Source organism: Tenrec ecaudatus, chromosome 4, assembly GCF_050624435.1.
Source record: "Tenrec ecaudatus isolate mTenEca1 chromosome 4, mTenEca1.hap1, whole genome shotgun sequence".
Taxonomy (NCBI): Eukaryota; Metazoa; Chordata; class Mammalia; order Afrosoricida; family Tenrecidae; genus Tenrec; species Tenrec ecaudatus.
Genome location: NC_134533.1, coordinates 21,906,605 through 21,920,331, shown reverse-complemented (window position 1 = coordinate 21,920,331; position 13,727 = coordinate 21,906,605). Strand labels below are relative to the sequence as shown.

The 13,727-nt window shown below is 37.3% G+C and overlaps 1 protein-coding gene across 1 annotated transcript; it reads right to left on the bottom strand.

Moving 5' to 3' along the window:
* Positions 1-447: 447 nt before the first annotated feature.
* Positions 448-3,320, bottom strand: LOC142446551 (olfactory receptor 4C12-like). The gene is made up of 2 exons (XM_075548304.1): positions 2,409-3,320; positions 448-477 (listed from the first exon to the last, which is right to left on the bottom strand). The coding sequence occupies exons 1-2, from the start codon at positions 3,315-3,317 to the stop codon at positions 448-450; spliced, it is 939 nt and encodes a 312-aa protein (XP_075404419.1). The 5' UTR covers positions 3,318-3,320.
* Positions 3,321-13,727: the final 10,407 nt, after the last annotated feature.

Below are 13,727 nucleotides of genomic sequence, written 5' to 3'. Positions count from 1 at the left end.
GAGTGACTGTGAAATGCATGAATGTTGCATTAAGGTTGAAGGCCATTAAGAATCAACCTTGAAATGGCTGAGAAGTCTCGTGACCTATGTGTCAGTGTTTGCTGATTTCTTCTGTGACTTTACGTTTTGAACAGACTGTCAAGGACAAAAAGTATGCAAGGTCTGGGAAAAACAGGTGACTTAATTTTCTCAAAGATGTCTGGCTTGGCAGAAGATAGATTTGCTATGTGTATCAAATGTGCTTGCTTAGCAACGAGATAATTAACCCCGGGTTGTTTCTGCATGGATATAAATGTGCAGCATAAACTCGGTGCTTCCGTCCATCAGACTGTTGCCCTCCCAGTACTTTCTGTCTCTCTTTTTTTCCTTAATCCTCACACCCCCTTTCAGGACTGTTTGACTTGTCGGCTGGCTCCGACACATTAACTTATGAGATGGAAAATAATTCTAGATCCTTTTTACTTCTAAGGTCCACATCTTTCAGCATCACTTAAAAATGTGATGCTTACAGCACTTTTGGAGGCTATACACAGAATTAATTATCTATGATATTTAACCTGAAGTTCAATAAAGAAAACAAAAGCAAAGTAAAACAAAACAAAACAAAAAACAATAAAACAATGAGTTTAGGTTATCCACAAAAGAAAGTAACTTTTCACCTAAGAAGAGAGATGCAAGAGCAATACCCACAGATATCCAGACCCAGACAACACGAGGCTCCTATTAGTTCTAGAAGAGATACCAGCACAAATCGGACTCAAGTGGAAGTTGGTTAGCACCTTTCGTTGTCCCTTAAAAATTATTTTATAACATTTATATGTGCTATTCACTGTTTTCAGCAACTGATATATCTGATCCTATTTGATATAATGAACCACATTATGAGGTAGGTATAATTAATATTATTTTATAGATGGAACACAAATAGAAATGTTAAATTATGTTCCTGGTTCACATTGGATCCGAGAAAGCCTAACCCTGTAGTCTATTCTTAACTGCTGTACCACACTCCCACCTCTGAACAAAGAACTCCATTGAAAATCTGCTCATATTCTCTTTATTGACTTTACGTTCATATTTAAATTACTCCTTGATCTTAGAAGAAAGACAGCCCAAAGTGACTTTACTCTGAGGTCACAGAAGGAATTTCACAAGGAAGATATTCAAGAATAGCCAGGAGACAGGAACCTCTTGCAGAGCCCCAGGAACATCAGTAGACTAGTCACCTTTCAGAATATTAATTGACACAAGAGCAGAGATTAAAAGGATCATATCATTTAAAACACTAAGAAAAACAGAACAATTCTTAGGGCTACAAGAATAGTGGTATGATTTTAAATAAACCACTAATAAAATATTTATAATAACTAGTATTTATTAAAAATCTAGTGCCTACTAACATTGTCACACAGCTTCTTTCATTATATTCTGATAATGCCACATATTTCTCTTAAACTGAAACCTGAAATATACATATTTTGGAAAGGTTTGTGTTACAATTGGAAAAACCATCATTTAAATTCAAAGCTGTCATGCTGTTATTATAGTCTCAACGATTATGACATATTAGACTCTATCATTTATTCCTTCTCAATATTCATATAAGAAATAATGCATAAATCAACTGCATAAAGAAAAAACTATAAAAATTATTGACTCAAAGAGCTAGTTAACATAACAATTACTAAAAGGATTTATCCAAACAATGAAGTAGTAAAAGTGGCAAACAATTATTTTAGAGGCAGGAAAGAAAAAATACGACTTGATTGAACAGATTACAAATAGAAAATGAATATATATATATATATATATATATACCAAAGCATCTGCACCAGGATATTATATTTTTCTTTTGCAATTGCTAAAAATAGTGGGCTTTCATTGCATAATTTATGAATATTAGAGAGTCTCACTGAAGAGTCACAGCCTTAGCTGTGTGAGATAGTATCAGGAAATGCCTTAAAAAGTGGTTCCACCAATGGCTGATGATGTGACCATGATCGACAATAGTATTGTTCAAAGCATCTATGTAGCTCTCGGGTTTCAGAACTACTTTGAAATTTTCAAAATGTGGATATCCAAATACAATAGCACCTTATTAAATTATATCATCTAGAACTCTGATCAAGTAACCTACCTTTTAACAAGATCAAATTCCTCTAATCTCTATTTTAGTGGTCAACAGCTAATTAGGCAATAAGTAAATGAATTTAAACAGGATATTTGATAAGTAATTTATTCTGCAGGCTTTTTCTCAAAGGCTCTATATGCCAATATCAAACTATTTTTGACAAATAGTATTGAACTTGAATGATATGAATTATCTTTTTTATTGTCAACATTTTTCAACTAAAGCAATTTATTTTGGTGCATTTATTTATCACCAATTAATTATTAGTTGAAGTCACTTTCTGGCCCCACAGCTTCTTCATAGCATTTTTCACTTCTGTGTTTCTGAGGGTGTAGATTAAGGGGTTCAGCATGGGAGTGATCACAACATAAAAGACAGCCACAGCTTTATCAATGGAGAAGGTGGTCACTGGGCGCAGATACATAAATATGCAGGGCACAAAGAATAAGATGACCACTGTGATGTGAGAAACACAGGTAGAGAGAGCTTTGCGCCTCCCCTCGAGACTGTGGGTCCTCAGGGACCGCAGGATGACCACATAGGAGACCATCAAGAGGAGAAAGTTTAAGAGGCATATGAATCCACTGTTGGCAGCAACAAAGAGACCAAGGGTATGAGTGTCCATGCAGACAAGCTTCAACAAAGGGTTCAAGTCACACATGAAGTGGTCTATGACATTGGGGCCACAGAAGGGCAGCCAGACTGTGAAGAGGATCTGACCAGTTGCATGGACAAAGCCTCCAGCCCAGGCCACTGCCACCAGGATAATGCACAGCTTGTGGCTCATGATGGTCGTGTAGTGCAGGGGTTTGCAGATGGCCACATAGCGGTCGTAGGCCATCACGGTCAGCAGGATGATCTCCGCAGCACCAAGAAGATGCTCAATAAAGACTTGAGTCATACACCCCACAAAAGAGATGGATTTTCTCACAGCAAGGGTGTCAGCTAACATTTTGGGGGTTATGGATGAAGAAAAGCAGCTATCAATTAGGGATAAATAAGACAAGAAGAAGTACATGGGGGACCCTAAAGCCCTGTTGGTGCTGATGGTGATCACAATGAGGAGATTACCAATCAGGGTGACCAAGTAGAGAATTAAGATCAAAGCAAATGAGAATTTTTGAAGCTCCTTATTCTGGGTCAGACCCAACAGGATGAATTCTGTCACATTATTTACTCTTGCCATCACTTCAGTTCAGACGACAGCTGATGTCCCTGAAAATAAAGTCACACAATCCTCAACATTGCTACTTTTACTTAAAATATAATAATTCCCATAGGCAATTTATTTTGCTATATTTTTACAGAATGCAAACACATGCTGGAAACCATGTCAGTGGCCTTAGTTTTCATATGCATAAAATTTAAAAAGTCATTCCATGGTGTGGCCATGCATGTAGCATACCTTTAGATACCCAAATATATATGAGTACACATATTTTCCTCAAAGTTATTAGAATCGTTCTACTAATTTAATTCATACAAGAAGCTGAAAACTCATATAGGGATTCTTTCAAGCTCTATAGTACATGAGACATTCTTTGTCCTGCTTCGTTTGTCTGGGATCTTATTTACTTCACCAGGAGTGAAGTACTGTTATGTTATAGTCTCCTTATCTCAGATATCAGGGTAAATCTTAGTTGTCAAATTGTATCATGAGGTCCTGGTACATGCTGCCATATGTGAACCTTAGAAACATTATGCTGAAAGATAAAGGTCAGTCACCAAGGTACAAATATTTCATGATCTCACATATATGACATATCAAGAATAGTACGTTTATTGAGAACTAAGTTTATTTGTGATTGCCAACAGTTAGCGGTAGACTGAGGGAAACAAATGAAGAAAAATTAGGTTTACTGAGTTTCTGTTTGTGGTGATGGAAATGAGTGCCTATGGTTAATGATGATGACTGTACAATATGATGAATAGTTGAATAATATAATTAATGTCACTGCAGAGTACATGTGAAGATTGTTGAATGATAAATGGCCGATTAACTATTTATTTTCCACACACAAGAAAAAAGAAGAGAAAAGAAACGTATTCTCCAACAGGAGAAGCTAATGATTTATAGCAAAAAGGAATAAATCTGGACACTCAAATCATTTCCAAAGCAATCCCAGAAGACATAGGAAAATTGATCTGAATTAATGTTATCTTATATTGGCCAGCAGAAAAATTACATTGGTAAGAAGAATTGACATACTGTTCTTCATGTGTGCATTTATTTGGTGATAATGTTTGGTAAACTCTTAAAATTACAAATATATATCTTTTATTCATTTTCTATGACCAATGTTGCCTATAGTGGAAGCATTCAAAGCATTTTCTGAGACAAGGAAGAACGCAGAAGAGAAAGAAAATGGGAAGAAAAAAGGAGAAATTGAAAATTAGCTAAGCAAATAAGGAAAATGGGCTCAAAACCCAAATAGATAGTTTGGAGTTCTGGTCTTACTTGTATTATTATATAACATCATTTTATTTGGAAGCTCAATTTTTCTTACTTATAAAAAGATTACTATACACACCTATATATTTTGAGTGATTATAGGGATAAGATTGACAAACGTATTAGAATTATTGTTATTTTATTGTTTGAGGTTCTGAGGCAAGTAGAACCAAAATGAAATAAAATAAAAAAAGTTTCCAAATATCTCCAAAAAGCACTGATTTGGAAGAGTTATCTGAGAAAGTTAAGAGAATGAGGGAAACAAGGATAAATGTCAGAAAGAAAGGTCATCACACTTAGAGAATACACACATACACACAATTGACTGCTAAGATCATACTTAACATAATATTTTAATAATTGTCTTATTTTGCAGCTTGTTTTTGTAGTATTTTTGATGGTTCATTTTAATCATTCATTTTCCAAAACCAAGTCCTCAAATATAGACAATGTAATGTAATCCTTCCAAAATTAACTTTTATGATAGAGTGCTGCGAGTTTCTGGACAACGTAACCTTCACTCACTCTTCAAATAAATGGGTTGTGAAATGGCGTGCCTTACTGGTCTTATGAGCTCTTCATTTTTAGCTCTGTGATGTTTCTAATGGAGGACACTAAAATGTATTTGTATAGCGGGAGACTGGGGAGAGCGGGTGACGGAAGAGACAAAGAGAGAGGACTGGAAAAAAACTAAAATGGAAAGAGAAGACAGAAGGTATAGGAAAGAAGAGAGAAAAAGGAGAAGAGGGGAAACTGAAAAAGGATAGAGAAACCTGTGAAGCGGAAAAAGAAGGGATAGACAGTCAAATGCAGAATTATTGAAAACTACTTAATTTTAATCTAAAGTAATGTGTACTAAGAGTCCAAACACTTGCCAGATTTGAAATTCAAAAAGAAAAAAAAACTCACCCGTGGGACTTATGATCCATATCCAAGAGGAATACTGATGACTAACTAGTCATAGGTTGTACTTACACACAAACAGGTCAGGAGAAAGAGGTGATTTTATACAAGATCATCTAAATACACTGCAGAGGGTTATGGACAATGGACTTGGTCCTTAGGAGACACAATCGTTCTTAAAAATGATTCTACGGAGGATTTCTCCTGTCCACAGTGTGTATAATCAGAGTTAAAGCCCTGGATAATCAGCCAAGCGGAAATGAAAGTGTTTCTAGGGAAAAAAAAGACATGAATAAAGAAAGTATACTTGTGGAATTGTGTTTTTCCAACAGATCCACTTTCATTCCATCCTGTGTGCCCAGGACTTGTCACCAGCCTGAGTTTATGCATACAATACACTATCCCAGGCAGAATACTAAAACCTGAAGCAACTTTGGTGTTTAAAGGATTTTTTTTTTTAATGTAGGGTACAGGCAGGTTTCAGCAGCTCTACCCCATTACCATTTCTATGTGACCTGATAAAAGGTTTCAGAATACAGGAGCTATTTTTATCTAAACAACAACAAAAAGCATTCTTTACCAAGACACCAGTAGTTGATTAAAGGTCCTTTGGTTGAGATATTTCCTAAAACTAATTTTTCTGAACTTTTCCCAGAACAACCATATTCACAGATGGTCCTTGGAACCGAAGGATCTTCTGCTCACCATTTTACAAGAACCCGGGGGCTGGCCTCAGGTCTGCTCCAGAAAAGGAACTGCTCTTGTGACTTTCTGTCCTGAAACCCTCACAATTCTACCTTCTCAGCTCCATCAGTTTTCTCACTGTGAGATGCAATTTTATTCAAGTGGATAACGTCTCGGCTAGTTCCCCAGGGAGCACTAATTAATTTTTGAAGCCTTTGCCAAATGGCAACCAAACACTGAACTCTCTCTCCTTCCTGCTGTCCCTAATCACAGTGAATGGCATTTTTGACAAGGGCTAGATATTATCTGGGATCCCTGGTGGCATTGTGGTTACTCATTGGGTGATGATCCTCATGGTTAGTAGTTTGAAACCACTAGCTGTTCCTGGGAAGAAAGACAGGGCTTTCTATTCCCATAAAGAGTTATAGTTTCAGAAACTTACTGAGACAGTCCACCCTGCCTGGGTTGGTATTGACTTGATGGCAATGAGTTTGAGAAGAGCATCTACCCAAAGGGGGTGAGAGAGACAGTTGCCTTCAAGTGGACTTCAAATCGTGTCCACTCAATATGTGCAGAGTAGACCTAAAGAATTGGGGTTCCAGGCTGTGACTCTTCAGAATCAGATATCCTGCCCTCTTTGAGGTGTTTATGAGTGGGTGTGAACTATCAATCTTTCAGATAGTCCTCAAGCACTTAACCATTTCACTACTCAAACCCAACCCAACTGCTATGAAGTCAATTCTGACTCACAGGGACCCTATGGGGAGAGTGGAACTATCCCTAGGATTTCTGAAGGTGGGATTCTCTACAGACGCGGATATGCTCCACTGTCTCCCTCTGTACACCCAGCGACTCCTAAACTCATCCCTAAAATCTTCTATAGGGATGGGGTAATCATCAGTCTGGAGTCTATTTTCTTTCCCCCCACAAATATTCCTTGGTTTTGTAAGATATTTAAGCACGATATCATTTATAAATAACAATCACTAACTATTGGATATTATATCAGGTTCTATATGAAAAGTATTATGTGCAGTGCCCCGTGCAGGAGATACTACTATCACTCATTTTAAAGATGAGGGTGCAGACGCAGTGTGAGTTGAAGTTATTTATGCAAGGTAGATGTGGGTAGGTGTTAGAACTGAAATTTAAAACCAAGATGTCTGCACCCACAAGTCAGACAGTGTTCTTAAAAGAACTGAATCAGTAGAGAAAGGAATGGTAGTATAAAAAACTACAAAGTAAGTACAGAAAGAAGCAAAAAATCCTCACCACAGAGAAAAAAATTAAAGGTGCCAATTTATTTGAAACCACAATCAATGCCCATACAAGCAGTATTAAAAAAAAAAACCCAATAATATATCACATTGAGAAAATTTGCTGCAAAAATACTAGAGTAAACATGTCCCTTTGAAGACTTAGGAAGACCAATCCACACCACGGTATTGTCAGTTCCCTCATTTGCATTTGAAGGTTGGACAATGAATCAGAAAAACTGAAGAAAAGATTTCTCTGGCTTATAGTGTTGATGAAGAATATGAAATAGACCATGGACTGCCATGCAGGTGATAGACCAGCTACCCCACATTAAGCTGCATCTGAAATGAGGCTTGTGGATGAGAGGAAAAGAAAGAGACATGTACAAAGCATGGGATTGAGAGGACAACAGTCTGATGGACTGAAGTATCCAGTATATTCAAAGCTTGGTTTTTATACAAGGGAATGGTTACAAAATAAACATCACAGGCCTTGCTTTTAAAAAACATTCTGAACCTCTTATCTATGCAGATGTTATTTAACTAGTCACACTTTTTTAACATTTGAATAATAACAGCAATATATTCTAAGATAAGCACAAGGATATGCAGGGGTCAAAGGAATCTTAAAGAGGTCATAAGAACTGAGTTATCTTACACTGCTTTTAGCTGCAAGGTCATAAAGAACTGAGTTATTTTGCAATGATTTTATCTGCAAAGACACAGGGACATGGGGGACTAATTTGTCACCCACCAAGAAACACCTGGACCAGCCTCCTACACTGCCATGACAAAAAACAAACCCATCTTGCAAGAAGTAATCAGAATGCTCTTTAGGTAGGAGATGGCAAGACTTCCTCTCATACATGTTGGGCATGTGATCAAGTGGGACCAGTCCTTCGAAAAGGACATCATGTCTGGCCAACCAGAGTGTCCGTGAAAAAAAAGGAAGAACCTCAACTATGGGCTAAAAATAGCAATTACTTTTAAGATGTAGGACTGAGGAGTGTTTCTTTTCACTCTCATTTCTTTCTCTTTCCCTCTCTCCCCCTTCCTTTCTTCTTTTTAAATAAATGCTTGGATGGCTGCTGAAAGACACACAATTAACAACAACAGTAAGTGAATTGTACAGAGGGGTAAGGTGCTATGCATTTGTATAATGGGAGCAACATAGCTCTAGGGTGGGGATGGGTGCCTTTTGTTGGTAGATGCCTGCAAATCAGTTCGAACCCATAGTGACTCCATGAACATCAAATCCAAACACAGGACAGTTCTGTGTCAGCCTCACCATGCTTCCCATGCTTGAGCCCAATGTTACAGCCACTGTGTCAATCCCCTGAGAGCAAGGCTGTCCTCGTCTTCACTGCCCGTCTACTTTACCAAGCATGATGTCCTTTTAAGGGACTGGCCTCTCCTGATAATATGTCCAAAGTAAGTGAGATGAAGGAAGTGGTATTTCAGTTGAAACCCACATATCTATCTAAGACATATATCGTATGGTTAATAATCCAAAAGATTTTAATCAATTAATTTTTGTAATTAGATAAATCATTCATCCTAATTATTCTTACTTTGGAAGCTCAGATAGCATTTCACAATTTTGGGTCCAAATTGGGAACTTCTTGAGTTAATAAAAAACTCTGATGTGATGAACTGTATCTATGAATGGTGAGAAAACCACCATGTAAACAGATATTTCCATTCACCCAGGCAATGAGAGAGAGATAGTAAAGAAGACCTGCAATATGTTTCCACAAGTAGTTTTCATTTTCATATTTCCTTAAATATTCTTCATTCTAAAAAAACCCAAACTTACTGCTCTCTAGTCTATACTAACTCATATCAACCCTATAGGACTTGGTATAACTGCCTCTGTGGGTTTCTGAGACTGTAACACTGCTGGAGTAGAAAGCCTCATCTTTCTCCCCTGGATTAGCTGGTGGTTTCAAACGGCTGACTTTGCACCATGAGGGCTCTTCAACATTCATGACAGACATCATTTAACACAAACAACCAGATGGAGTGTGTTCTGTCTGCTTTCATAATTCCCTCTCAGAATGGTAATGATGAACAATAATAGAGTTTAAGAACTGCAAGTATTGTGTTCACTGAATAATCCTGTCCACGCAATGTGTATCAACAAGACATCGATTTTCCATCAACCCTAAATCGTTTGGTGAGATCATAAACTTTCTTATGTACAGAAAACTACAAATGTTAACAATGAACAATTCTATGTCAGTAAATGAGACTACCTAAACTAAGTAGACTCCAAGTGTTAAAGCTATCAAAAAACCCTCATATATAAATGCAAATATAAATAGAACAATAATAAATATAGATGTTGATCAATAATAAAAAATTAATGTTCAAACTTCCAACAAAGAAGTCTAGTCCAGAAGACTTGATCAGTGATTTCTACTATGTTTTCAAAGGGAAATTAACATGAATTCCTCACACATTCTTCCAAAACATAAAAGGAGGAAAACTTTCTATATGATTAAATTAATATGAAATCTCAGACATTCTAAATACAGTTTCGACAGAAAGCAATGAAAACTATTCTAACACCTGTGAACATAATTTTGACTAAGAAAGTAGGAAAATCAGAGAAAATGAGGCAGAAAATAAATAGCAATCAGGAAAAAAGTAAACTCAAAATATTAGTGAAAACCAGTGGAAAATTCAATAAAAATAAAACCGATAAGCACTTCAGTAGATGAGAGAATGGCAGGGTAAAGTGGAGAAAAAGAATATATCATTAGAGATCATCCAGATATTAATAAGATGAAAAATTATGACCAAATTTATGTAATAATGAGGAGTACACAAATTAAACAGGATTTTTTTAAGCTATGTGTTTACAATTTTTACAAAACAACATTATCCCCTTCAGCGTACTCTCCATTACATTTAACACATTTGTCAAATCTGTGATTCCATTCTTGGAAACATGTTTCAAACTTAACTGTTTGGATGGCTAACAGCACCTCCCTTGTTTTTTTCTTCACCTCTTCCATGTCATCAAACCACTGTCCTTTTATATCACTCTTCATTCGCAGAACAAATAGAAGTCCATGGAGCTAAGTCAGGTGAATAAGGTGCATGAGGCAATAAAGACAAGCTAGGTTTTATTTGTGTGTGTGTTTTTTTTTTACCCAAAACTGGTACGCTGAGATGGCTGCATGAGCAAGTGCATTGTCATGGTGGCAAAACCAGTCCCCTGTCTGCCACAAATCAGGACTTTTGTGTTGCGCACTGTTAACACAATCTTTTTCAGAACTTCTAAATGGAAAGCTTCATTAACAGTCTGATCTGGTGGAATGAACTCCAAATGCACCATACATCAACATTTTCATCCATTTGATAACTTGACAGATGTCTGATTTTTCGTCCATTTAGGATTTGACAGACTTCCAGAACCTTTTTTTGAAATGAGAAAATCACTCATACACTTGAGTTTTTCCCATAGCACTGTCCTTGTAAGCTGTGTTCAACATCATAACAGTTTTCTGCAGCTTTTTTTAAAGCAGGAAACAAATTTAACAGCCACATGTTCTTCCCTTAAATTGGCCACCACAGAAAAATGAGGTTCAAGTGAAACTGCTTTTATGAAAAAGTTCACTGTGACCAGAGAGAACCTTTCCAGGTGATGCCAGTGGGTGCATTTACTCAGAGTGAGTTGCTCAATGCTTGCCAAGGAGAGTTTTTTTTCTTGTTTTTCATGTGTGTGTACCCCTTGTAAATTAGACATTTCATTAACCATTTATGTTTATTACAAAATATGAATGAAGAGATATATAGAAAGCCTAAACACTCCCCTTCAGATGAATATATATTTGTAGATAATATCATTAGCAAAATTTAACTCTAGACCCTATGTCATCACTTGTGAATTCCAAAATTATTAAAGAAATGCCAACTCTACCCAAAATCTTTTGAAAATAGGATATATGTGTATATATATAAACTGAATTTATAATACATAAAAATATTTATATTTATTAATCCCAAACCTAGAAAACCTATTTTTAAATGTTCAAAGAATTTGATCAGAAATCAGAATAAATAATATAAAAATACAAAAAAGAACAAGAAAAAATGCTTGGAAGCATTAGTCATGAGGAAAAAAGAAATTAAAACCAAAATAATTTATCACTGCATACTTCTGTAGGCACCTTGGTGTCATAGAGGTTATGGTTGGTTTGCTAACCCCAAAGTCAGAAGTTTGAAATCACTAGTCAGATCCTTGGGGGAAAAGATGAGGCTTTCTACTTCTGTCAAGTGTCACCATCTCAAAAACTTATAGGGGAAATTCTACCCTTTTATATAGGGTCACTTTGAGTCAGAATTGAATTGATGACAGTGAATTGAGTTAGACATACTTCCATCCCCACGCCCCCCTCAAAAGAAGAGCTCTTGTAGTCTTACAGTGATCTACTCAGATGCTAAAAAATTGTTGGTGGTCTGAAACTCAACAAACATTCCTTGGAAAAACGTTCTGGTTATGATATCTTGTACAGATCAGAGAAAATTCAATGTCTTTGAGTAAATTCTGACTTCTAGAAACCCTAAGTTTTTATAGGGGTTTTTGCTTTGTTTTGTTTTCACTTTTGGAATCCCATGGCAATTTGAATAGTCATTGCCAGCACCATAATATAAATGCATCGATTATTTTCTCTTCCTTACTCAATGTCCAGCGTCCACATGCATATGAAACAATTGAGAAAGCCAGGGCTTGGGTGAGGTACAACTTAGTCCTCAAAGTGACATTCTCACTTTGTGACACTTTAAAGCAGAACAGATGTAGGCTTTAAATAACTGTCTTTTTGGTTAGCAGAAGAGTGCTAAGCAAAGAGTTCACCATATCTCCTCTTATAAAGATTATAGTTTATAAAAACCTTCTACGTAGGGAAGTTCTGCTTTGTCACCCAGTGTCCCTATGACTTAGAATTGACTTTATAATATCCGATAACACCCACTACCCATTAGAAAAAGTAGAAGAGTAGTTCCAGCAACCAATTAACACACACCAGAGGATTCTTCAGAAATCACTGTAGGAGAGCCACTAAGAGGGAAACTATACTCTTATAGGTCACAGGAGGAGCATCATAAAGTAAGTCGACTGAGATACACTAGGTTTTGAAGAGCTGTGGGCTTTTGGCTTGCCACTGTGGAGGCTGGCTGGGACTTAGCTTTAGTGCCCCCACAGTCATAGTTGCTTCCAGGCTACTTTGGTGGACCCAAGGGCTTTACTGCAACACAGGCCCAGGTGCCACTGCCTTTCGCCATCCTTTGAACCACTCTAGCCCCACAGTCAGGTGATTGCGGCTCATCTATTTCTTTAGTTTTTTTCTCCCTTCTCCCTTTCCTGCAATAGTTTTCTCCCCTCTCTTTCCTTTCAGATGCCACTACCTGCCTCCAACTCACTCCACTCTGCCTATGGCAACTCTGCTCGCTCTCCACCCAGTTGGGGGAACTCCTGCAAGCCATCCATGGCTCTCCAAGTAGCTGGGGAAATCCTGCTGCATTCCACCACCTCACAAACAGCTGGAGGAACTCCAATATCTTCTAGCTTACAATAAGAAAAACAAACAAACAAAAAACCCAAACAAACACAACTGCCCACTGAGGACGTGGGCAAAGGACCTAAACAGACTGTTCACAAGGGCAGAAATCTGAATGGTGAATAAACATACGAGAAAATGTTCCCAATCATTAGCTATAAGAGAAATGCAAATTATAAATAAGAGATACTACCTAACACCCTTAAAGATAGGCCTAGTCAAATATCAAAGGTAACAGGTTTTAGAGGGGCTGTGGTGAGATAGGAACTGTCATTCATTGCTGGTGGACCTGTAGGTATGTACAACCATTAGAGAAATCGACTTGGTGGTATCTAAAACAGATGGAAAACTATCTGCCTTATGAACGAGCAATCCTCCTACTGGGCATATACTCAGAAGAGGCAAGGAACAAATCATGGCCAGGTATCTGTGCTCCAAAGTTTATCACGGCACACTTCACAATTGCAAGGAATCAACCCAAATTTCCGTCACTGGTGAATAGATTAAAGCCATGGACATACATACAATGGAGTACCGCGCATCCCTAAAATGCAGTGAAGCACATTGCTGCATGAAACAATTGGAGGAAATTAAGCTAAGTAAGTCAAGCACAAAACGACAAGTAAAACACGAGTCCACTGAGATAAGCTTTAAAAGGGGGGGGCATGGTGGAAAAGCTATTATATGCAAACATTCCTGGTGAGCTCCAGGTATACTGGAAAGGGCTAGACCCA